This window comes from Halictus rubicundus, chromosome 4 (genome assembly GCF_050948215.1).
Source record: "Halictus rubicundus isolate RS-2024b chromosome 4, iyHalRubi1_principal, whole genome shotgun sequence".
NCBI classification, from domain to species: Eukaryota; Metazoa; Arthropoda; class Insecta; order Hymenoptera; family Halictidae; genus Halictus; species Halictus rubicundus.
Window position 1 is genome coordinate 10,472,595 of NC_135152.1, and position 27,402 is coordinate 10,499,996.

The following is a 27,402-nucleotide window of genomic DNA, read 5'->3' on the forward strand; positions in this document are numbered from 1 at the left end:
ATATTTAATGTTTGAACAGCCTTCAAGTATGATATTTACAATGTCGTTCACTGGAAACAGTGTTGTATTTAATATTTGAACAGGCTTCAAGTGTCTGAATTAAAAATGACAATAAAAACACGATATTTAAATCTCAGTGTTAAATTATCGGAATTAAAAGTAGGAATAAAAATAATATGGCGCCGTGGAAACAGGTGTCGAAATAATCAAGATATTTGCAACAAGGAATGCTCTGAATTATTTATTAAAACGTACAGAAATCTGAGAGGATGCTGGAATGGGATCTAAAGGTTTGAAGAAGAAGTCGGTCGTCGTTTTCTTTTTTTTTTACGATTTTAATGTCGTAACCCTGCCAAATACAATAATAATAGTAATAGTAGCAATTATAATAAGAATCATAATAATGATAATGATAATAGTATTATCTAAAATATGTAACCATCATTTCGATAATAAGATTATCGACAGGCGTGATGTTGTACCACACAGGACGAACGTGACGCACCGTGCCACGCGTCTCGGCGAATATAATTTATTTAAACGAAACAACCGGGACACGGATTTCGCCCTCCGCGATACAAGAAGAATTTTTTTCACATGCGCGGGTAGGTAGTCGCGCGAAAGTACAAATATTAAATACGCGTTGAACCGTGCTGTCGCGAAACAATCGTTCCCATTTCTCTCACACTTTACTGTTTATTTCTTTAATTTTTTTTTCTTTCTTAGGACTTTCACTCGCGCGGCGGGGAGCCGCGGCATCCAAAAAAAAAAAACAAGAAAACACATACTTCCTTCCCCCGCATCCGATAACGTTGTATAAATATATATAATTTGCCGTGCGTTACGTAATTCGTTAATAATAATTCGCTATTCTCACACTCTTCGCAATTCCCGTTCCGCTTGCACCCCCGCGGCGCCGCGCACGATAATAATTACACGCTCCCGTTTCGTTTACCTCTCTTTCGACCGCAATAAATAAATTATCCAAATCAAGGACATCGATATATCGATATAACAGTAATAAGATTACAACCACATTTACAATATATATCTATATTTATCTATATATATATATGTATGTATATATATAGAGATTTTTTGTTCATATATATATATAATATATATATATATATAATATATATTTTTTTTCTGTTTAATGCACTAAACGAACCTCCCCTTTGCCGAGGTGCCCGCGATTACGAATAGCGACACCGTCCTCAAGCGACACGGTTAAAAGTAAATTAGAAAGTACAAACGTTTACTTTTTTTTTTCCTCGTTCACCTCCGGTACAGTATAATGCCTTCGTTTATACAGTGAATCGCAGCGGATGCGTTCTCGTTAACGTTCCTACGCATGAAAGAAACCTACGCGACGTAATATACAGTTTTTTTTTTATACTCTTACAAAGTAATAGTTGGTGGCGCGCGACCATCGTTCCTTTCCTTCCCTGAACTTCGCCGGTACCGTTCACGGTCTTGAACGTGTTCGCGTGAACACCGTGTCGATTCTACAACGCGCCACCGCACTTCCCGCGGAAGTTTCGCGCGTTGTATTTGTCGGCACGGTTTCCACGCTTGCTCTAGGAACCTAAAAGCAAGTTTGTTTTTTTTTGTTCGTCTCTCCATTTGCCCGCGGAGCAACAGAGAACAAAAGGACGCGCAGAATTCGCGGCGCGATTCAGAGAAGAGGACCCCGCCACGCGCCTCGCAGTTGTCTAAAATCCGTGCGAGATCCGAGAGAGAATTACTGGCCCCCATTGATTATATTATTGCAAAAGAATTATACTACGTTGACCCGCCGGTCCGATCGCCCTTTCGACGATCCACCGCCGGTAATTTTACATAACTATTTACAGAAGTTATTGCTCGCCTAATTGCCTATCTTACGCGCTAGTAGTTCCGTTTAGTATCCTTACGAGAATTTCTGTAAACGAGCCAACAATCGCCTAATCGCGTTCCTGCGAGTCGGGGAAGCTGTCGGACAATGTGAACCACCGGTTTGAAAGCCTTTTGTTGCTGAATGTCTATCGCCTCGTTCTACAAAGTGAACCAGAATTTCCGTACCGTAAGCAGAAATTATTATTCTTTAATCACTGTGTGGAATTCACGAGCAATTATGCTTAACAACTAGACTGCGGATCTTTATACAAAATAAACATTGTCTAGGTCGAAAGTAATGTATTGAGACTCGTCGTTTTTTTTAAATCTTCCTGCTGTTTTGAATAGCAGTTGCCCATTTTTGCCAGAAATGCATAAAATCCTAGACCTAGAATATTTTCCTTTTATATAATCTTTTTTCCTTGTTGTACATACGAAAATGATGCATTTGCTCGTACAATACTGAAGTGTTTAGTGATTTATTAAATACAAAAAAATTTAATAATGTAAAAAATTTAGTGGCGCCTTACAGTCGCCATTCGAGTGCTAAGGGTTAATAACCTACAACCTCGTATAATGTGTCAAACTAGTGGCAAACTGACGCGGATTTTACACGTACGACAGAAATGTGTAAGTAGAATGCATTAAAATTACACGAAAACAATTTTATCACATTATTTGCAACCTAGCAAAATAATTAACCAAGGAAATCATTTTTCCGTGTAGCTCCCGTTTCGAACAATTCCGCGCAAGACAATTTCCATTTCGCACAAAGGTCTGCAGTCCGGTTATCGTAAACGAAACGTAATGTTCTGCACACGATCCAACATCCTCCGTGCACCAGGCTCGCGCTTATCATTCGCAGCCTTACTTTCTGCGCTCCTGCGTAATGAATCTTTAGGAGAACGATCTCCCCGTATTGTCCACTGTTGATGTATATCTACGCGCGTCGAATTCAACGCACGAAATCACCAAGAAAGATTGAGCACCGAGCATGATCGCAGATTAAAGACGCAATTTATTGCAGTTGCTTGATAAGGTATGCGTGTGAGTGACTGGACGCGTATGTGTGTAGTGTGCGCGCGTATTTCTCTGTTTGTTTGTGTGTGTGTGTGTGTGTGCGTGTGTGTATATATGAGAGCGATTGATCGGACGCGTGTACGCGGGTACGTTTTACTGGCCCTTGAAACGAACAATGGAATCGCAAGGTCGACGAACGAAAAGCTCGGCACACTCTGATACTCGAACCAAATCATTCTTCATCAATTCGCCCTAATGCTTCCTTAAACTATCAACGAAACAAGAATTTCAACAGATTCAGGTACTCCGAGAAGCAACGTTCGAATTTCTGCAATTGGAACCTAGAACGTCGACGGTGGTTCCAACGAATTTGTTTTCCGAGCGACATTTTTCACGATGTTTTTCATAAACAATATATATATATATATATATATATATATATATATATATATAGATAGTGCGTGTCCACCCCCCATGCCTCGCTTCTCGTTGTTCGCAGCGGTTCAGCAGGCGTACGAAGCTGATCCGTAATCGAAAAGCGAAGCCTCGATTAGTCGGTTGTCGGTCGACGTCTGTTAAGGCACTTGAGATGCTAATTTTCATGGGGGCGGGGGAGTGGTTCATAGAAAATAAGTCGCGTACAGTTCGAGCTCCGTTCCCGGATCGGTTGACGGGTTCGCCCCGTCCGAATGGGTCCCCGTTAACACGAATAACGTAGGGGGTTTTCGGGAATCTGCCTGTTCTCTCGCTTGGTCTGGGAATGTCGGTGCTCGGTGGGAGGGAATGTGTTCCGATCGTTCGAGCCCTGTCCGAGGAATCCCCGATTTTCCGGCCGACGACGATCGATTTCGGTGCGAGTACGTCGCGATGCGATGCGACGCGACGCGACGCGACGCGACGCGCGCCACTGGAATGTTTGTTTGAACGAAAACGATTGGGCTCCGTCCGGGACAGATCGAAATTCCACCGACGGTTAGGCGAGTCCTCGTGAAAGAAGAGAAGAGGGGAGGAGGAGGTCCTCTCGAGAAGAATGCCGCCGCTCCTGGCCATGGTCTCGCGCCCGTCGACAATTAAAGGAATCGGTCCCGGCCGAGGAGAGCAGCACACCGTGTAACACGACGTCGGCGCTCGGGATGTGCACGACTCGGCACGAGCTCACCAGCGAGGAAAAAGAAAAAATGATAATGATCAAAGAGGGTGTCGGCATGACGTCAGTATACATTTCTCATCGCCCGCGCCGCGCTCAGATTACTGACGGCTGCCCCTCCAAAGAAATTCCCTACAGGAAAGGTACAACGGTATCAGTCATCAGGATCGTAGAATGGCATCCTGGGTGGCACCTCGTCCATTTTCGGATTGAGTTTCGCAGCGACGATCATGCGCGGGGATTACTCATGCATCCCGGAGGCAGGCGCGGTCTCTCACTCTCTCCTCGCGGGGACCAAAAATCCCTGTGATCGCGACCCACTGTGCCGCTCGGGAACGTGACGTTTCCGATCGTCGCACTGTTATCGGAGGATTGTCGACGTACTTACGGTGTGTGATGTGGCAAGGTACGGGATCCCTGCGATCGATCGTCGGGACGTGGATCGCGATACCGCGACGCGACGGGGACGCGCGGAGACCGAAGAAGCGACGAGAAATCGAAGCCGGTGGAACCTTGACGGACATTGTTTCGAATTTTTCGTTCCGAAAGCGGCGAACAAGGACGACGGAAACTGGTGTCTGGATCTGTGTTTGTGTTTGTGTTTGTGTTTGTGTAGCATGCGTGTTTGTGTGTGTTCGTTTTCGAAACAGAATCCTCCGGGCGAGGACCCGAGAGGGGGTCGCGTTATGAAACGTGCACAAGCACGAAGATTCGCGTGACTTAAGGCACTAGCAGTATACTTAAGGCCTAACGCAGCGTTCCTCTTCCTCTTAATATTAAAAGGCACTATTCCCTATGAAAATACAACACGTAACAAATAGTCATTTATCAATCTTCGCAGTAATCTTACAAGGTAGAGGTGTCTCTTTAATGATATAAACTGGCTCTAGCATATACTGGCATCTTGTTCCGTCGCCTTTAGCTCTAGCATATACTGGCATCTCATAACTCCGCCCGCCTTTAGCTCTAGCATATACTGGCATCTTGTTCCATCGCGTTTAACTATAGCTCCGAAAAAATTAGGTTTCCGCTCTTTTCCCCGGCTTCCGATTTTTTTTTCTTTTTCGTTTAGACCCTGCGCCCGTTCGCGTTGGAGAGAACGCGCAGGCTCGAAGGAAACGTACGCTGCGAAACAAGGATCGCTCTCCTCAAGGTGTCCCGAAATTATTTACAAGCGTTACGCGAATCGCCGAGGACACGCGAGACAACGTTCCTGCGAGAAATTGCAACAATAACGAACGTTTTCATCGTGGTCGCTAGAAATTTGGTAAATTCACAGTTCCCCTAGAGCCTCCACGGCCAGAGCGACCGGTGCGATCGACTGTCCAAGGCCACCGGGAAGTTACCCGCGTCCTATTTGGCACAGTCTACTTCCTTCAAAGCAGCATTCGTGGCCTTGAACGACGACCGTTTCGCGATTCGTACACCTCGGATCAGTCCGACAAATTCATAGTTACCTCGAATGATTTTCGCTAGACGAAAGAAGAGAGAGAGAGAGTATCACATTGGCAAAGGTTCGCTTAAGAGAAACAGCGTCGCAAGCTCGTCGCACTAATCCGAGTCTGGACCGCGAGGAGGAACGCGTGTCGCACCGGCCTCTGGAACGCGCACGACTTCGATATGTTTCGATATTGTATCCCGGTAGGTATCTTAAACTGTTACTTTCATCTAGATTGACGATAATTGAACAATCCACGGGACACAGTGTCAACGGTGTCGAACCCTGATGCGATTTTCTCTGTATGTACAACGACGGAACCGCGGGGAACGCTCGCCTAATCGACCGAACACGTCTCTCTTTCTCGTTGGCATTGCGCAAAAAAAAAAGCTGGCGATTCGCCGCGATCGTGTACCTTGCGAGCTGCCGTATGCCAAACCGAAGTGTGCAGAAACCGATTTTCCTCCGGGAAAGGCTTGTTTCTAAAATCATTCTTCGACCCGATCCTGTCCACGTTTCGAACGCAATGTATCGATGATCGTCGCACATTTGCACCTTCTACTTTGGCACCTTGCGTGGACAAATGAGCGAAAAACGTTCTATAATTTTTATTGCGCGCGCGCGCGCGCAAAACCATAAGACTCGGATAAGTGGCGCCGAGAACCCCATCCTCGATGGCCGTGATACACAGATTATATCGTACAATTGCTTAATGCACACGTAATACTGGCTTTCAGAGCGTCGAATTCCCTTGTTCCGGTCGACAATGAGAACGTTGTTGTTGTTGTTGTTGTTGTTGTTGTTGAATGATTGTCCGTCCCTAAACGCGAAATTCTTTTGTGCATTAACTCGAGAGCGTTCGCGTATTGAACGCGTTAGAAAACGTTTTACGATCACGATTGTAGTTTATTTAACTGAGCATGCTAAGTCCCAAGCTCCGTCACCGGAGTTCGAATAATTTCCTTTACTTAATAAACCGTTTAATTACCTTAACGATAGTTTACTCCTCCTCCTCCTCCACTCCTCCCAGTTTACTGGCTCTATTCCTCGCGATAGACGATACATATATGGTGCTCTAGACTAGTTGAGCTGGCCTTATTTAATTCGTACGTTACAAAAAAGAAGAAAAAGATAAAGAAAAAGAAAAAAGAAAACAAACTGGAAAATTGGCTAGAAATAGAAACAAGAAGTGACGCGCTGTCGCGTGCGCCGGTTGCGCTGAACCTGCAGCAATCGATTTTTCACCCCCCCTTCTCCTCCTCCTCCCTTTCTCATTCTCGAAAGACGTTGGTTCCTTCAACGAGAAATAAATAAATATTTTGCGGTGGAAAAATTTGTCTAAAGTACATAACAACGTTAAAATTTCCCTCTGCTCAACAGATACGAATTCAGGATAATAGAAAGTTCCGATAGAAGAATGAAGGACGACGAAGAAAAGAAAACGCGCTTTTGTCCATCGCTTTCGTAGTGAGACTGCTGACAGGTTCGCACGATCGTCCACCGATAATTACAGCGATACCGCCGTTCGCAACTTTTAAAGTCTAATGAACGATTTGTTTCCTTCTTCATTTTTTCTCTCCTAGTTTCCGCCTCCGACTCTCGTCGCACGATCGAGACGATTCCGATCGAGATGAGGCTGTTCAGGTCCCGAATATAAAAAAGAGAATCATTATCGTCGTCCGATCACGATCACGATTCCAGTCCCGATTCCCCGGAACAGCGGTCTTTTATTATTTTCTCATTCGCTTCTCCACTGCTCTTCTCGTTCCGCTTTCTTCTTTCCCCCCCACCCCACCCAACCCCCCGAATTCGCTCTTCCGACCGGCTAGAAGCTTCTCTTTATCAGTGCCTCTTCATGTGAAGCGACAAATGGTCGCTCCGCGAAAACGATCGCTGACAAAGATGGCACTTGAACGGCTTCTGACCCGTGTGCTTGCGATAGTGCCGCGTTAGTTCGTCGGAACGCGCGAATTTCCACGTGCAGCCCTCCCATGTGCATTGGTACGGTTTCTCGCCTGCAACAAAAATATTTCACATTGTTAACATCTGCTCGAAATGTCAGCGCAATCGTTTACTCCTCAGAAATTGGCAAGCATATGAAATTTGGAGATTGGTTGAAAACTGCATTTGCTGCTGTAGGTACATCGGTGTCGGTTAATTCAGTTATATTTTGCCATATCGCTATCTGGTAATTTATTTATAAAATCTGAGCAGTGCTTAAGAGCCAAGACTCCGTAGATTCGTGATAAGGTAGAGTGACCATGTTACCGACAAAAGTAGAAAATTTGTCTGTGTCAATGATTATATGAGTTAGGAGCAGAAGCCTAAAAAATTCGTGGTGCAGAGTGTACCGTATAACTAAATTATGTTCTCATTAAAGAATTTTAGCAATTTATTTATCAAATTTGTGCAACCCGGAGAACGTATATTTTCACGCAACGTGAGGGAAGGAAAGGGAAGCGTAAAAATGGGAGGAATTGTTTTCGATTACTGGCAGAAAAAACGGAATTGCGTAGTTCCAGTATTAGCGTGACAGGAGACATTAAAAGCGTTGTCCGAGCGAAACATAAAACCTCTCGATAGGTTTGCTTGAAATTTACGGCGCAGCGCGTGCACATTCATACGTCTAATATCCCTTTCATAATTTCCTCGTAGCGGATACTCATTTTCTTGTGCAATCGAAAGTCCTCGTCCTTCGGCAATTTATGGAGGGCTACAAGGGGAGGGTTTTATGCGTTTTTCAAATTTACGATCAAAAGAGCGTAATTGAAAAGCGACACCGGTCGTTTGCCATCTTTATGCACCTGGCTTCTGTACGCTGATGATCTTTTAGAGGGTTTAACCACGAACAAAGTAACCGCGATTGGACGTATCCGAGCCGATCGTGCCGTTCAATCAGGGGACTCGTCATTAATAACCGGGCAATTTCGGAATGTTCAACCGTCCGATAAATTACTGCTTATCATATTTCGTGGTTGCAAAAGTTTAATTAATTGGGGAGTTAAGTAGGCTGCTCCTCAATTACGCGGCAGCTCATTAAACGTCAGTTGTCAACCCCGTGGATTCTCCTTTTCTTTCCGCATCCGATCGTCCGAGCATAAGTCGGTGAATTTAATTTTCGTTTCTCGCATCTGGTTCTTCTTTTCATCCATTATTCCATTTTATTGTTGTAAAGCAACTAACGTCTCACTTGAGATCGTTTCATAATAATATTTCTACAGACAACCGGTTTACGAGTAAACTATCAAGGTATTAACTGTTTTGTCTTTTAGTGGAAGGTTGGATATCTGTGGTTTGAAGTTTATTTCAATTTTAATGTATCAGTATTAATTTATATTTCCATTATTTTATACTGTTCTGTTTTGTCTTTTAGTGGAAGGTTGGATATCTGTGGTTTGAAGTTTATTTCAATTTTAATGTATAAGTATTAATTTATATTTCCATTAGTAAAGGGAACGGGATCTCTATGTAACCCGTAAGGGAACATTAAATATATACATACAAATATATACATATATTTCCATTATTTTATACTGTTCAAACCCCTATGCGTCTACCTTTGTTAATGAACGTTTGAAAGCGTTTCAAAAATATGATTTTGCTCGGTTGATAACATTCTTGCGTTGCCAGGAGACTGTTAACGATAAAACAGCTCTAGTCACATCAATCGCAAGACCAAGCTTCAGGAGGACTTCCAATCGATCAATCTACCTATCGGTTACCTGTAAATTAAATTATTCATGGCAACATTCAACGCCCAAGCATCGCAAAGTCTCAAACAAAGAGGTGGACAGAAAATAGCTCCGCGCCCTGTTTAGAAACCGCTCGTCCACGAAACGTTCTCTTGGTCGGACAGGAGTAGGACAACAGCGCACCGGAAGTCGTTGTTCACCATCGCGTCGATACAAGTGGATTTCCCAGTGTTCGCTATAGGCGGGGCATAGTTTCGCCGATGTCTCCGTGCGTTTATTCTCGGCTGTTATCAAGCCGAGCCCTCTCGCGAGGACGCGACGGCGTGACAGCTGTCGCGAGCTGCAACGACTTCGGATCCCTCAGAAAACTGCCTATCACTCTCTTCTATTGTATGCAAGTCACCGAGCGTATTTCTCAGTCCGGTGTTCTTGCACGATTCGCCGATGAAGAGGAGAGAGAGAGAGAGAGAGAGAGAGAGAGAGAACGAGAGAGAAAGAGAAAGAGAGGGATAGAGAGAAACGGGCGATGAACGGTGCACTAAACCAGAGTATGAGAGCTTAGACCTTAAGCTGGGACTTTCAATTGTGGCCCTGGGGATCCTGGACGGCTTTCGAGCCGAACTGGGAGCATAGAGTTGCATTTTATAGCGACTCTGCATGGATACTGCCTATTCAGCGTTTCAGAAAAAATGATTCAGTGCTCTAGAACTGCTAGGAGAAACCAAAATTATGCATTTGAGGAGGTCGATTCATTGACGTCCATGCTGTAGCGAAGATCCATCGAAATCGTCAAAAACATTTGTAATTTAATTTTTTAACTCTCACTAGATACCTTTCTTAAGGGAAGTATTAATAGAATGTGACCTTTCAGATTTTTTCTAAAATAAAAACCATGAAGCAGGTCTTTTTGAAACTCTCGAAACTATCTCATATTCAAGGAACAGTCGTGAATGTTTTGGCTAATGTTCGATCGAAATGAAATTACAATAGAACACTGAAACTAATGTGTCACGTGACATATATCTTTTCTTCGAAATGACGTATCTGTCAACGGATTATAGAAAAGTCTCGAAAAGAAACATGTTGAGTACAGGCTTTCAACACCGACGACCGTCAGCGAAATGACGGCGAGATTAATGTCGTAATTAGAAGCCCCCGCAGGAAACCAGGGAAGCATCGGTGCTCGAGCGGCTGAAGATTTTCGCAACAGATAAAACTGTGTCCACGACGCCGATCTACAGCGATCGCGGCGCTTGGAAAAATGTGATCGTTTATCGGGGACGGAGGCGAGCAGCGAACCGTCAAGATCGAAGATGTTCGGTGACGAGTGAGAATATATCGATCAAACCGGTGCTCGGCGGGTTTCCACGAGAAATAGAGCGGTGTCACGTCGCCGTCCCATCGCTCGCCCATTATCCGCGTGTGCCCGCTCGACGGTTAATGGGCGAGCGATCGTTCTGCTCGATTCCTCTTCGTTCGTCCGCTTGTATATTCGAGTTCTCAAACCGAGCTGAACTTGATGCCGATTGCGTGGTCGACTTGTGTGACCAGCTGTTTCTAGACGACTCGAGGATTAGGTCGGCGACGGGTCGGGGATAAAAAGAAATTGAAATTAAATTAATTTTTCTGGCCACTATAATTAAATAGCAGTAGCGATTTAGTAAATAATTTTTTGGCGAAGCATTGCTCCAAAGAACATCCTCGACAATCATCGAGACCTCTATGAAACAGTATTTTAAAAGACACACTGCTAGAAAGTTTGTTAAAGAATATTCTAATCAAGACGAGTAATGTATTCCTCCTATTTTGTTATTGTTTGGACCGAAAACCTCCCAACTAGCCTTTTTTTATTTTTTCTGAATATTTACACTGTTATTAACATAATATTTACTTTTTCTAATATTTACTCTTGTGATTATTATAGTGCCTACAGAAAGAAAAAATGTTCGCACGTTAAAGAGCCAGCTTTCCCCACTTATAAATTATAATACATCTTAATATAATTAAGCAAAATTTTCTTGTTCACACTAGACTCGTTTAAATATCATGGACGCGACAAAAAGCAACAGATCCTGGTGCTCATTTGTTTAATCGTTGAGAAACGCTTTTTTTTCACAGCCGCGCGGCAAAGTAATCTGAAATAGAGAGTGTTTGACGTGGAGAGGACTAAGAGCGTATTACGATCTGTCGGTGGTGTTAATAATTACTTTAAGATCGAGATCGGTAAGGAAAGTCAGCTACCATGCCAGATCTAAATCGGTCGTTTTAACGTTTCGACGCCTATCGAGCAGGGAATATTATTATGTAATTCGCTGGGAATACGAAGAACTAATGACGGAGAAGAAACCCGTGCTGCGAGCCGGTCGTTGCGTAATTGCGAGTAATTAGTCCATTTACGAGCACGGTACGGGTACGTACGGGTTCGGCCGTGTGCATATGCACGCAATATCGGCCATCGCGGCGTACACGGCACAAGAAGGCATTAATTCTCCTGTTATTAATGCATTTTGATTGGATTTTTTTGTCCGCGGCAACGTTACGTTTATTGCCCCATAGATTAACGCTCCGTTACGCCGTCTGACTCCATTAATTAACCACAACAACGAACTTAGCTACTCATTTGTAACGACGCTGCCCGGTCGACGTACCGTAGAACTTGTTGCAGAGGCTGGGGGTGTCGGCCATTTTCCTTTCCGCATTTCAGTCTGCGGGAAATGATTTTTCTCCACACGAAAAATGTAATATCTTTCACCTAAAATTAGCCTTTTCAAGTGTTTCGAAATTTTATTGATTTTCAACAGAGAATTCATCCAGAGCTCCTTGATCATAGTACCTAAAAATTATGGACACTTAAAGTGAACATTGTAAGCTTCAGTTTCGAGAATTATGTTAAGGGAATGTAGGATGGGTGAATTGTTTAACACTAGGTTTACGGGGTAAACCTAGGTTTAAATATGCCTATTCTACATTACTTTATAAAAATACCAAAAATGTATCTAATATATAGCCAAAGAAATAAATTTGTTGAATAATTTCTCATTCGTGCATCTTTACAATTTCGATAATCGTGAATTAAGAATTCTAGAACCCGTCATTTTCATGCAATTAAGATTGATATATGCGACTAACCAAAAATGGCAAACTATCAATTTCCTATCTCAAAGTAGAAGGACAGAGTATTTTATGAAAAACGTGTACTCGGGGGACGATTTTATATAATAACAGGACCAATCTCCTCTCAAGTGTAGTCACTTTAGCATCGCTTAAAGCAGCAGTTCACTCATTTGCGTGAAACGTCGGCCAAATTAGGGCCCTCACAATTTAAAAACTGATTGATCAAATTAAACCCGTTCGTTGCAGAAAGAGTCGTCGATCATCCGAATGAAATCGTTTCGAATGCAGTTTCCTGCATACATCGCGAAATGGGTTAACGATAAACGTTAATTGCGAACGACGTAGCATGATTCAGCGGTACTCCGATGCCGTTTCGTTCGGCTCATAATCAATATCATGCCGTACTTTAACCTGTTCCCCGTCAAATTTAATATTTCAAGCAGACCTCGGCTTTTACTTATTTAACGAGGAAGTAATCTCAATGATTTACGAATCTGCGTTGCCCGAGCTTTCGAGCTGGTTGTGCCAAATCCATCTGGACGTTTATGATCATTTCATCTGTATCCTTCTTATCGATTAAAAAGTATCTTAACTCGCGACAAATCCACGGATTTCGCAAATGGGCTTACGATTATCGTTCGTAATCTTTATACGGCGAAGTAATAGCTTCTGGGAACAAAACGGTTGCGACGACCACGTTTTCGTATCCAAGATTACTCGAAACGTGTTTCTGATAATGCATTTTAATGATGGACTGCGAGCTACCATTTTCCCGGTCGAATAAGCTCGGTGCGCGTTATAAAAACATTTATAGTGCATTCGGTAGTAAAAGTATGGCAGGGTGAGGTAAGAGGAAGTCTGTGTTAAGGGGACATTACATTATCGTTAATTTTTAATCGCGAATTTTATGCCGGGGTACTTGGAAAGTGCTTCAACTACGTGTTTTCGAATGGAAATATATTTCACAATTATTAAAGCATATGCATCAGTTTCAAAGAAATAGAGGTTCTAAAATATGTCACTAAAACATGTTACTAAAATATATAATCAAGAATATCGGACACATCGGTCATCGTCCATATCGAAGGGGTGAAGACAACACTTGGTGGTTGGATGAAGATGTTTCGGAAACTTTTAGAGCTAGAGGAGGATTTGCACAGAAAAATTGTGCATAGTTAAAGAAGATATAGAGTTAAAAATTGCATAGAATTTCAAGTGACGTAAGAGGAAGCAATAAAAATTCTCGAAGATGGTGTAGTATCGCTTCAGATGCAAGACTGCTAGAAGTGTCCTCGCGACTGTTCTGCACCTTCAGAGAAATTGTCGAGATGTCGTGACGGTTTGGCCGGCAAAGGGAGACGCTCGGCAGCAGAAGCTGAAGACCGAAATCGAGTAGCAGCGAATTGGACGTTAGATCCATCTTGCAGCTCGTTTGCGGCGGCGCGATGCGTGTCGGTAATAATAAGAAACGAACTGACAACCGATGGCGGGAAAAAAGACAGCGGTGGTACAGCAGGGAGGGAAACGTAGAAAAGAGGAGAATGGAACTCGAAGTTCCTAGCGGTGTTGACTCAGCGTGACGTCTCGCCTAATGCGCCCACTGGCTACTCCCGCGGTGTACGCTCGCCACGGCCCCTTGTAAATAACAACACTCGTTAGCCGGGTAAGAAATGCCGCGGCGATGTAATATCTCGCGAACGCGCGATTCAATTTAATCGCGGTCATTACGCGCCATTAATTATTTACGCCCGTATCGTGGTTTAATAAAATATAACAGCGGGGACGGCCGTGTGTTACGCGAGGCTTCAATTAACCGCGGCCACGATTTATCAACGACGCGCCATTAGTGTCGCGATGAATACAGGATTCCAGCGCCTCGCGCGTAATCGCCCCGAGAATTGGATAATTGTGGCGCAACCTGCGCGATGTCCATGCCGACGATTATGTTTCGACACGCGTCTCTTCGACGGGGCCCTATTCAACGCCGGGGATCTTAAATCTTCCCTCCGAAGCGTGTAACGCGTCCTTTCTACGAGGGTGAAGTGTCACTGAACAACGCCAATATATCAGACTAATGATCAAAGTTGGGAAATAAATCCCGAACAATACTATTCGAAGATTCTACGCCGTGTTATATCGTTCGTAAATGGTTGAAATAAATCCTTCTGAATATACGATATCAGCGAATTGATCGACGAAACAATGCGATAAAAGAATGTCAAAAATACAGGGATGAAAATAATGTGCTTCGTACGAAAATAATCACTTTGATACTAGCAGAGGTCCATCTCGATTTCATAAAAGGAGGATAAATTACGATGATCCCCAAATCGCCGATAATCGATCGAAATTGCCCAAAAAGCTGTCCGTAAAAAGCGAAGCGCATCGGAACAGGGAAAAAAGGAAGGGAAGATTTAATTTAAAACCGCGTTCGGTACCGGGAGACTCGATAACGAGAATACAGACCGCGCTCACCAGGAAATTGTGATCGGAGGGTAATCGTAGCCCTCAACAGTGATGCATAAGTGCATTGTTAATGGCAGGTCTGACGGCGGCTGCACGGCGCACACGGCCCGAGAGAAAGAGAGAGAGAGAGAAAGAAAGAGAGAAAGAGAGAGAGAGACGGGGAGGAATCCCGAGACGATCGGCGTATCCTTCGATACACGGAACCGATCGGCGCTCGTTGTCTAGTTTATGCCAAGGCTAATTCGCCTTAATTAATACACGAGATCTCACCGAACCTTCCGCTGTCCATCAAGGATCACGCTAGCCAGCCGGGCTGTACGAAGGCGATTCTCATGTCGCGATTGACCCGACCGAATTTTTTGAAATCGACCACCGTCTTCCAGAACGCGAACCACATGCTGTTCCCGCGATTCATTACCGGCTAGCATGGTTTAACAAACTGGACAGCCTGGGCTAATGATCAGATTCGCGGGCTTTTCTAATAGGAAAGCTGTATTAGAAATATTTACAATAATCTCGGGAATTATCGTTCAAATTCATACACACTTGGTTGAACGTTTTATATATGTCTCCATGTATCTCGATTGTTGCAATCGGTTTATAAATTGACAGATTTTGCGACTCTTCCGATCATTCGAATTTAATCGACCAATACACTTTGTGATATTTATCGAACAAACTGGTCATGGTTGGAACTAAAACCGTTTTGAAAATAAGAAATTGTTGGAACAATCTCATAGCTGTAACCGAGTTCCAGTGACTCGAATCATTTTGAAACGAAAGAAACTTTCTTCCATTTTCTATTTCAAAAGTCAGTAGGCATTTATTGAACAGCTCGCTCCACTTTACACCTGTACAAAAATCAAACTCTTGCCGTGGATATGATAAACGGTTCGGCTGGAAATAGAATCGGTCTGACGAACAATCGGCTTTTTATTACTACTTGCCGGCCACCAGGGTCTCTGCCGATGGACACTGAATACTGGCCGGTGCCATTATAAAGAGCCTAACTCCGGCCAGCCGGCGTTTACCATATCCTCGGCAATATTTCGCCCTGCTGCCCGTACAATGTAGCTTCCGATGTTCGTGGCGTGTGTTCGAAAGATTCATGGTATCGAAAGCGGCAGTACGGCGGACCGCTATTACTCCATTATACAGTTTGCAAGCGGCACGATATAAATTCGATGCAAATTCTACCCGTGCGAGCCGTGAGAATCATCAATCATGGTTAGCAAGAGCTGGATTCGGAGCATTCGGTGCGTTCGTTACGGGGGCCGGGACGGTTTAAGGATGGTGCCGTTCCGAGATTCCGTATCGCGGATGCGTGTGCAGGATCGAGGCCCCTTCGTGGCAAAACGATCTGACAAACCCCTCCCCCCCTTTTTTTTTAAATTCCCGATCGATCGCAACTGGCTACCAATTTCTGGAGAACACGAAGTCGCGTTTAGAACGCGCCGGAATAAAATTAGCAAGCTAATTTTCTGCGTGTCGCCCGTTCAAATTATAACGCACGATCTTCGCAGAATTCATAAATTTTCTGTGAGATCATTTCCATATTTTGTAAAAAGAATGCGTCGCTTCAACAGAATTTTATAACCGTCAGAGCTGAAGCTGAAAAGCATAAATGCTAGCGGCATGATTACTTTCGCTCGGGCTTTGTATCTTGACAAACTTAAAAAACAAGGATATTGCTACAGGAATTATTTTTTTAGAAGCATGAAGTCCCGCAAGATGTTCGACTTAAATCATTTTTATGATACATGGTGATCGCTAGACTGCGGATTTTATGCATTTATGACAAAAGTGGGTAGGCGTATTTTAAAACAGTAAAAGCAGTAGAAAAGCTTCAAAATACTGTTACATTACTTTCAACCTATTAAACATATTACGAAAGAAAATAAATTTCTGTTTCACTCCAGTCTGTTGCAATTCAGGTAGAAAATTTTTATTTTGCATAGAGATTCGCAGTCTGGTGATCACAATGCCAAATGCAATGATATCTTACATTTTCTGTGCACACAGCATTGCGACCAATGAAATAACTCTACAAGAGAGGTATGTTCATTCAAGGATGCCCCTGTGCACATCCTTTTTTTAAAGATAGTCTCGTCACAGTTTAATGTTACACCGCGATCGTGAATGGCATGACTTACATTGTAACAATGTCGTGTCGTTGCTCTTTAATCCGACACTGGGGCAGTGCTTCCGATAACACCGATTCGCTCCGACCTTTGAGAACAATAGATTTTTCATACGAGACAAATTCCAGCGCTTCTGGGAGCAGACGGAACGATCGTTGTACAGCGTGCACGATCCGCGTACGATTTATGCCGTGGAATGGCAGAAATAATAGTAATCAATGAATTGGCATTTCCCACATCCAAAGTGGCAGTATCCGCCTGTGCAAAGATATCCCTATGGGCCGCATAATGCCGTGGCGTTAGAATGATGGATATAAGTACTCCTTGCCGAGGCCGCGCGGCACAGTCGTTGAAACAATTATTATAGCGAAAGTTTCTACGACACTATTTCACTGGCATATCGGGCTCTGGCTTTGATACGTCGAGAAACTGATTTCCTATGCTGTCGTTCTCTATTCATAAATGTAATCATGGAAATATTTTTTAACGCGTTAACTGCCACATATCATTCCCAGAGATTCTTACAAAATCAGAGTAATTTAATTAACCCCTTAACTTGTACGCTCGAGTTAATTCGAGCGCGCTAAACAGGCCAAAGTGTGCACACTCGAGATAATTCGAGCGGCGTTGTATTTTATGCTGCTACAATTTTTCACACACGAGTATAATCGAGAATTGAAAATAACAATGTGAAAGCAAAGAAAAAAAAATCGTTTTATTGATATTTATCATTTACATGGGATTGTAAGCTATAACACTTATTTATTCAAGAATAAAATATAGCCTTTTTCCATGGAACAAAAGCGCAGTATATCAAAAATTGATTTTTTTTGGCCCGTTTTTTTCAAAAAAACTGTACGTTAAGTGGTTAATGAAAGCGAAACTAGAAATTTTAAATGTATTACAGGGGATGCTGTTTTAGCCCTTTTGAATTGTAAAGATCTTAACCCATTAGCTGCCACGATCCCCATCTGGGGATTTTGGAATTTTACGTACCCCACTCGGCGCCAGAAATATATTTGGTACGCCTGACAGTTTAGTTTCATTCTTTTATTCTAAAATTTGGCAGTTAATGCGTTAATAAAATTCGGTTTATCTGGATATGTCACAATAAAAATGAATGTCTAAACCTGGTCAGAAACCACTGTCAGTCGTATGTGACTGAAATGGCAGTTAACGTGTTGATCAAAGTCAACGTTGCTCGGCTCCCAGGGGGGAAAAAAGCGAAAAGATGGCGGGCCGGTAATTAAACGATGGAACACAACGCCCGTTTAGAATGCCCGTCGACGTAAAACGAGGCGGATCAGATACGTGTTTCCGGAAAAGGAACGGTTTCATAGCCCCGTCCGGGCGTTATCATTTTTCAAGTCGGAGTCACAGGAACGGGACGGTTCAGGTTGAGCACCCCGGTCACACACCGTCTTGGTTGAACCATGGACCAGACAAAAGATCCTGGTTCTCACGACCACGCCCTCACCCCGCCGCCTCTGCACTCTCTAGACGGCGGCGATGCCTTCACGAAGGTACCTATCCACCGGAAATTCTTGAAGCCGTGGCTTCTTCAGCGTACTCCGTGTACACACATACAGGGTGTCTCAGGACGGGCGGTACAAGCACGAAGTGATTCCCATGCAAATGTAAGCGAAACAACGAAAGGAATAACGTTTTTCGGTTGAAGCTTCGTTTTCGAGAAAATTCAGTTTGAAAGTTCCGCGGATTCGCGTGCATGGACGACAAGTGGAATTGGTTGGTCATGATCAGATGATTCCTAATCAAGTTCTCGAGAAAATTCAACGTGAGAATTCGGTGTTCACGTGTCCCGTTGATTAGATCGACGCGTCTGATCGTGGTCAACCTATTCCACTTCGAACTTTGAAATTCGATTTTCTCGAAAACGAAGCGCGAATAGCGAAAATGTTATTTGTCTTTTTTTGCTCGTTTTTGGATGTAGAATCGGCCGATGTCCCGAGACACCCTGTATACGCTGCCGGTGACCGCGTACCGGCGTGTATGGCTAGGAACGAACGGTGTGACCTCTTTCAGGTTCCTCGCGAGGCGATAATAAATGGCCTGAGCTACGGATGTGCTCCTATGAAAACGCTCGCTCGCTCGCTAAAAATGCATTCTCGCCGGGATGGTATTCCAGCGCGACTTCGGCGTATTATCGAATTTCTATGGGGCTTCTATGGGGCTACGGGCGGACGGTGCAGCTTCTCGCGCGAACCTCCAGCACCTCTGACCTCCGTCGATGCGCAAAAACGTCCCCGCGCGCGCGCGGGACGAATATGCCTGGCACGCCGCGAAAAGGGATAAACACCGAATCCTGTTGATTCTCAGCCCAGGCTGTCGGGGAAAAATTCCGTAAATCGCGGGACTCGCGTTCTTCCTGCTCCTGCGGAACGTTTTCCCATTCGGGGCCCCCGGTGTATCTCGGCCGGGTATCAATGGCCACCGATGACTAATGACCCGCGTTTGACCCGTCCCAACCGGGGGACACGACGGTTTTACTACCGTTGATATCCTCGCTTTCAGGATTAGCGTTATCGGCGGCCGAATCTCGCCGCATTATGCGCGTTCGTTAATAACCCTGTCTCCTTCTGGTTAACGTGGGAAGATCTCTTAATGACCGCGAACCACGTCGATGCGGTGGCGCGAAACGCGCGAACAAAAACGGGAATTTCCTGTTGCCATTTGCGAACGACGCCGTATCGCTTCGAAGCCGAGCAAAACACTGTTTTCCGACGGTTCGTCGCGAGGAAGATCGTTCGGTAATTAGCTGTGCCTTTCGGGGTCTCAGAGACTCTCCTAATTGAGACTTTGCGCGTTATCCTGGAACGTTAATTTCGTTTACGAAAGTGACGTGCTTGTTAACAGTCTCACATTTCTGCGAATCATTATTCACCTTTTCCAATCGTATTTCATTCACACCTGATCTCTCACCATATCCAATTTTTAGTAAACTAGTAGTTGGACGCGCTTGTATATCGGAGTGGAGCAGGAAGTTTACGGTGCCGGAAGAGGTCCGATAGAGGATTGGAAAGGGTTAACGTCCTTTGAATGACAAACGAAAGCTAAATGATTTAAGAAAAAGTCAGAGGTCAATCTTTTGTTATAAACTGTTCGCGAAAGATTCGATTTTTTGAGATCCTAAAACAAGGGTGTTTGGAACGATTGTCGAGAGAGAACATACTTAACATGTTACGTTATACAGTCAAGTTTCGATCTAAGCCCAATCCTCGGGCCTATGCTGTGACGTAGATCGTGTAGGGCTACTATTTTCTTATGACCGCGCAATTGGATCAGTAGTGGTTCACACCGATACGCCCGGCCCCTCGCGGGGTATGCCCCCAGTGAAGGGAATAGGCGAACTGACTAAGATCGTGTAGCCCCGTTCGGCTCAGATCGATACTTTACTGTATGTATAGTTTTTATTTTGTATGTCAACTTACCGGTGTGGGTTCTCTTGTGAGCCTTCAGGTGGGAGCTCTTCGTGTACACCTTATCGCAGCCTGCTACGTCGCATCTGTGAACCTTGCGTCTCTTCAACGCGTCGCCACACTCGCTGTCAACCCCTAAATTTCCACCGTTTCCGCCAACACCTGCGTTGCCTCTGCCGCCGATTCCGATTCCGGTCGCCAGTGCGGGACGTTTGTGAAACACCCTGCAATCGAACAAAAATTGTCCAGTCCTCCGAAGCTTCAAATTCGTCAACGCATTTTTAAATTCGTTTGTACAATTGTCACAACCGAGAAAAGACTATCAGGACAGTTCAGCGTCCGTTAACACGAGAACAAGTCGTATTACAGGGCGATATATCTTGTTGAACCATGCAAAACTTTTCTGTACAATCTTTTACTATCTTCATTAACAATCGAGTTATAATTCAGCTGAGTTAGATTGAGGATTTTTATAGAAAATACAGATTTTGAGGAAAAATTTGTTTCTTCTTTTAACTCTTTGGACTTGACTGTCTCCTCTGAGGCATCACTAAAAACAATTATAATATAATTAAAAAAAAATGTCTACGTTACTATACGTCTCTGCGTTTAATAAATTACTAAATGAACAAGCGTGGCGCCAGTAGATACATTCAATATTATATGGTAAACATGAAAAATATTCTAGGTTCGAAGAAACGTCTGCATTCTGGGGTCAATATATTATTAATTCTAATAAGTCGATAATACTGTATCGATACTCTCGATTTCCTTTACCCTTTTTACCGTTTTATATTTCATCCACTCGTTTTTGTCACAAATGCAGAGTTATTAGATACACCCTGCTCAAATAAATGAATATTTTGAATAATTTCCCACAGAAGCATCTTTGCAATTCCAATCATTCTGAAACGTCTAATTAGACAGATTGAAGACAGCGAGTATCGAGTCGAATAAAAAATTGCCTGCGGTGTGCGAGCAGCACGGTTCCGACAACAGGCGAGCATTTTCTGACGGGTCGAATCCTTTCCGAACGAAACAAAAGATTTATTCCGCGTAACCGCAAGTGTCAGAGATATTCGCACGGCGTAAAGTACTTAATGAACTGGGCATTGTACTTTCCATAGCGATGGGGCCGCGATAAGGAGTGCGCGGAATACCCGACGCGAAAACCACCGTGCAAAAACGTCCCCCGCAACTCTTTGTCGCACGGTTAACCCCCCCCCCCCACCCCGCGAGTCCCACAGAGCACGAATTAATCCAGGTTAACAGTCGGCGGGCAGGTTTTTGCATCATGCGCCCCCGGCGCAACCGCCGCCCGATACCCGCGGCGACGTCGATTATGACGAGCGAGAAGAAAGATCGGCAAGAAATTCGGCCATTTCGGCACCGGTAATGGCGAAAACGTCTTCATCTTTGTTTCATCCGGCGACGAATCCGCGGCCGATCATACGATTTCACGTCGAACGGTGTCGGCGCAGGGAGAATCGACAAATTCGCGTGCATTTGCGATGGATTTATACAGAAAGTTTTTGGCATGCATAATTCATCCGGCCGGTACCGTCGCCGGGTTTATCAATCGGCGCGCGCAAACCGATCTGTTATGACCGGTTCGATGAAGAACGGGTGAAATTATTTGCTGTTGCATTATACATACGCAACCGCGGACAAGCGTGAAAAACAAAGAATCCGTTTCAGAATAACGTCGAACCTGCCGCGCGACCAACGCGGAAAAAAAGCGGCAGTCGCTGCGCTAATCCACGCGTTTTCTTAACGTTGCGTGCTCGCCGGTTGCATCTTGATGCACCGATCGGTGCCGATCGCACTCTCTGCGAGCATCGAACGCGCTACAGAGGCGGGGACGTTTTCTCGAAATTTTCTTTGGCGAAATGAAAACGTGAGAAATTTAAACAAAAATCGAGGTGCAGGAGATTATCACAGTGTTTTATTTAATTCTCTGTAGCTTATTCGATAAATGACAAGGCATTAGAACACTTTTTAATATTTCTGAAAACGAAGACGATGATGGACACTGTCAGAAAATGTTCCGAACGCTTGGGGATGATTAAACCCGTACGTAAATGTGTGATATACACTTCCTGTGTATTGTGAAAAAAGTTTCATGCATTTATAGGGAAAATTGGTAGGAGAAATTTAAAACAATGGAGAGGTTAAATGAATTGGAGATTATCGCGATACGTAATTTTCAATTTCTTAGAGTCAAGGAAGAAACGCAGAAATTCTTAAGCGACACCTGTGTCTTGCGATTAATGCAGAAAATTTCTATTTCGCATAAAAATCCGCGGTCTAATGCCGATCTTTTATAATTGCACTTGCCTTTAACGTTGACGAGAACATTATCCCCGTTGAGCAGATAAATAATTACGAAGATAGACGCTGTAGTTGTCCGATCGAATAATTTTTGCTAGGGTCAACGGATTTTATAGCCCGCTTGGAAATTTTACAAGATGCAAAATCCCAGTGGAATCCCAGAAGAACGCTGCTGGCAGACGGAGAACGGTACACCTGTGATTTCCGCTCGCGAAACTACCCGTGATTTCCCATAATGAATTCGCTGACCTGAACGCACAGGGTAATAGATTATCACCGGAAAATTAGAGCCTCTCCGACGGCGATTCGCGGAAATGGAACAGTGGGAACACAATAAGAATTGATTGCGCTCCTCGCAACCTGTTGCAAGAATTTCGCATGAATTTCTCCGAGACGCAATAGCGTTCGATCCCGCTGGTCGTACAGAAATGTAAATTAATTTTCTTCATTAAGGGTTCGAAGAAGCGAAAAAGTTGATTAAGAGCCGCGTGTTTTATCATTGCCGCGCGTAATTCTGAATGCACGGTCGCCGGTGCTCTTTTAATTATTGCTCCCGGGGTTGCGTCTAAGCTACTGTCATCTTTCACCGTTTTTGTCGGCCGCGCGAGCACATTAAACACGTTGCATAAATCACCGCCTTTTTCACCGAAACATTTTACGCCCGTCGTTTATGCATATTCATGCGTTACTTGTTGTCGAGCATAATAAATACCGCGATCGAGGAGAAGGTGTATCGTGTCGATACTTATTTATCGTTTAAAATCAAGCGATTATTTGCGCGGCGAGTCCATTATAATTTTTAAAGACTCGGACGCGAAAAAGTGTCTGCTGTTTCCGTTCCGTCGAGTCGGTTCTAAATCATGGGGATAGTTATATGGTGCTTCCGTTGAATTTGGAGACGCCGTTCTCCATAATTTCACGAGCTGTACTCGCGCGCGAGCCGATACCGAACAATAAATTTAAATCAATTTGCAATATCGATTGAATGTGCCAAATCTGTTCGCGTTCTGTGAAACACAAACGGGATGAAATTCTTAGTTTCCCAGCTTTTGTTGTATTAAACGGACCGTCTAGATTTCATCTGATTTTGCGGAATCTGAGCGTTCAATTAAAAAGGAGAAAGCATTAAGGTGTTTGCTTAAGCTTGGTCAATAGCAGACGAATTGTGATAAAAAAAAACTCTTTGTTTAATCGTTTGTACGTGTGTGTGTGGGTAGACTCCATAATTCCAGTTTCTATCAATTTGTCTATTTCGCATGTCTATCGTTTCGTAAGTGTTGTACGTATTACAGTGAAAGCGTAGGTGAATGTGTACACCCATCAGGCAATATAATCGATGTTAATACAATTCAAAGAGTTTACTTAACATTTACGTAAGATTCCAGTAAAGTATCAACGAAATGTTGAGATCAGTGAAAGCACAGCATCGCGACCTGATTTATTTATTTATTGTCCGAGGATGTTCAATACGGACGATATAATAGTAATTAATGTCCACGCTGGTGGATAAGAAGCAATGGCTTTTGAAACAGGGCTACCGGAACGGGTTAGAGGCCCTTGTACACCGGTTGTTCAACTTTGTCCCGGTCGGCACACAAAAAGAAAGGAAGATACGTCGAACCGAGTCGATCAATCTTATCTTGGCGCCCGGCGAAACGAGTTTCGCGACCAAATTCGTACGCGAGCCGTGTCGACGCGTGCAGTCGATTGTCCCTCGAAGCGGATCGCTGTTCAAGGATAATTTAGGGTATTGAACGTGACTTCGGTCGGCGAACGCGTCCACCGAAGGGGGACTCTCCTCGAGCACCATTCTTCGATATTATCGTAAAATTCGCTGCAAATCGCAACTGACGTGACAGGCGTGTGCAAAACCCACGAACATTTTTAACATCACAATTTCAATATTTCAATATTTTTTCATTTTCAGAATCTCAATATTTTCAGACGGGACGCGTTTAAAGCGTAAAGTAAATACAGGAATTGTTTCTGTCAATTCTGCACTATCTATTATATGTCTATCTATATCTATCAAAGTCTATAATATCGTTAGTGTGCAATGTCGATGATAAAATAGCTGCCTTCTAAGCAGGAGTTTAGCAATTTGGCGAAAATCAATTTTTTCGGAGTTTCGCAATTTTCTGAGAAGATTCTACGGGGCCGGATGGAGGGCGAAACAAAGTGGCGATTTTCTATAGGCCCGTGCTGGATACATAAATTATGGGATCGCGACGGGACACGGTTCGGTTCCACTGTGGCCCGCGGCCGAGGAATTCACGCTACCGCGGCCTCTCCCGCGAGGAATTCGCGTTTCAGCTTGACCGGATAAAACAGCGCCGGCACACACTGACGCATCCTCGGCCGGGCTATATTTCATCGGAACGAAGCCCCGGCCGAAGAAGAAGCGCGCTTCTTCGTGCCGCGAGAGCCGCAGACCCGCAGCTTGCTGTTTAAACTGGCATAAATCCGCTTCTACTCGCGATAATCCGACTCTTATCTCCGATCTACGGCCGCCGAAGAAACGCGACCTTCATCCCGCCGGAGATTTTCCGATCTTCGACTTCGCGGAAGACGTAACTTTTGCTTTGATCCTCGAGATCTACCTTGTTGTGATTTGTTTTTCTTGTACGAACTTCTACGAACTGGCGATGTTCGACAGAAAATTTATTCCTCTTCCTCGTGGGTGCCGTTCTATGGCCTAAAGAACAAACTGTTTTACGTTCGCCCGAATTTGTTCACTCTTGTGCACTGAATTTGATCGAGTCGTCAAAGTTGATTGCATAAGACTCTTTGATAATGCCTGTAATTGTTGCATTTCTCACCGTCCTCTATTTAATCGATTTTACACGATTCTTTATGACTCACGTGCTAGCATTTCTTAATCCTAGCAAGCTTAAATTGGGACTATTTTTCTTGGGTGAGAAATTCTCAAAAAATTGCCGTCGATAGAAAATACAGATTCAAAAGAATGTTGCCCGAGACACTTCAATTCGCAACCAAATGAAATCGAATCAAGGATCAAGAATCAATCGCCGAGGAAGAAAATTGTTGAGATCAAATTTGATGCCGAAGTGCATCCGCAGCGCGTGCATCCTGCGAGCTCACAGCCAGAATTAGCATCGCGGCGATGGTATCTCGGGTACAAAGTACCCGGATACTTTCCACGGTCGATAAGAATCGAGAGCCCGGCAGAAGGAATCGAACAGATATCGTTTCGATACAAGATCGGGCGAGGATCGGGTGGGATATCGATCCTCTATCGTCTGGATCGCTGCGTGCGCCGTGAAATCGTCACCACCGGCGCGGATCGGTGTCTGTCTTTTCCCTACTGCGGCCCGCGAATGCCGTTAACCGATAGTTATACATCGCGTTTCGCATATATCTTCGGGGTCCCGCTCGTTCCCTTGCCGATCCGCAGACACTTCCACATAGAAGGAAACACGGGGCGACCGTGGATCGGGGCCCGCATGATCGGGGGCCCCCCTGCGGAGAAACTGCCGCGAGCTTGCGGCAATACTTCACGACAAATGTACTTTCCAGTTCCTTCTTCGCCTTTCCAATGAACTCCGCGCTCGCCACTACCATTTTCAAACAATGATCCATTCGGGAATACTTCAACATGGCGCGCGGGCAGGCTGCGAGAGGCAGACTATGCCGCGCGGCTTTTAAGGAGCTGGAAATCGACAGGGAAATGGACGGGGCTCCGGCGACAAATTCCGCGTCGGATCGCTCTTGTAATCGGATTATACCACCTTCGGACTTTATGTAATAATCGCCTGATCTTGCCGTAATTGGTTGTTGCACGATGACATGGCGGCACGCAGTGTGCTGCGATGACTGGGCTCGAGTTTGTTTTCGAACTTCGCGCGAATTGTTCCAGGTTGTTGCACTTTCAACCCGCATTTCTTTCGTTGCTCACCTTCCTTATTAGAATGTTTTATCAAGTGTAACGTATCTCTTTCATGACATATTGAAACAATTTAGTAGAAGTCATGAAATCGTCTAAAATGATGTTTGCTTTTTATTAATTTTCGTATGATACTTTTATGTACATGTTTGTGACATTTTTCTGATTAAAATGAGCCCAAACACAATACGGTTTGGATCAGTTTTACTTGTTTAATCCACGATACAGTCGAACCTCGATTATCGGAACTCTCGCGACATTTGAATTCTTCATTATTCGCATATGTCTTTCATACAACACGATTTTCATTGTACTGTTTAGTACAAATTTAATCTAGCTAGGTATAATCCTAACATAACACTCATGCTCCACAGAGCAGTACGGATAATCGAGGTTCTGCTGTATCGTGGATTAAACTGGCAAATATGATCCAAACGGTATCGTGTTTGGTATCGTTTCAATCGGAAAAGTGTAACGAACATGTTAGCGCAAGCTTAATAAAAAGATCGTTACTTTATCAAATTCCTCAAAATACTCTGCATTCAACGTATACGTACAAGAATAAAAATAATTACTAAGGAGTCTTTTGGCCTGTGAGATGAGTTGTTCTTTTATATTGTTTTTCCTAAATCGTATTTGCCTAAAGATCCACAATCCATCACGGATCGACCGATGATCGTGAATTTCGCGGTTCGCAATAGCAGCTCGTCAAAGCAATACCGAATTCGAGCCGCGAAGAACGGCATACCAATTGAAGGTTTCGCGCCGAGAATAATTCAGAAGCTTCGATAGAGCCATTGACGCCGAATCGACAATCATTCGGGGGAATCCTGG

General features: G+C 44.1%; 1 protein-coding gene across 2 annotated transcripts in view; it reads right to left on the reverse strand.

Annotated features, from left to right (window-relative positions):
- Nucleotides 1–222: 222 nt before the first annotated feature.
- LOC143353362 (uncharacterized) overlaps nt 223–27,402 on the reverse strand; it is a 487,736-nt gene continuing 460,556 nt past the window's right edge. For both annotated transcript variants that reach the window (XM_076786626.1, XM_076786625.1), the window contains 2 exons: nt 20,346–20,557; nt 223–7,498 (listed from right to left, as the gene is read on the reverse strand). In XM_076786626.1, the coding sequence (XP_076642741.1) occupies nt 7,326–7,498; nt 20,346–20,557 (385 nt within the window). In that variant the 3' untranslated portion in view covers nt 223–7,325. The remainder of the gene's footprint in view (nt 7,499–20,345; nt 20,558–27,402) is intronic.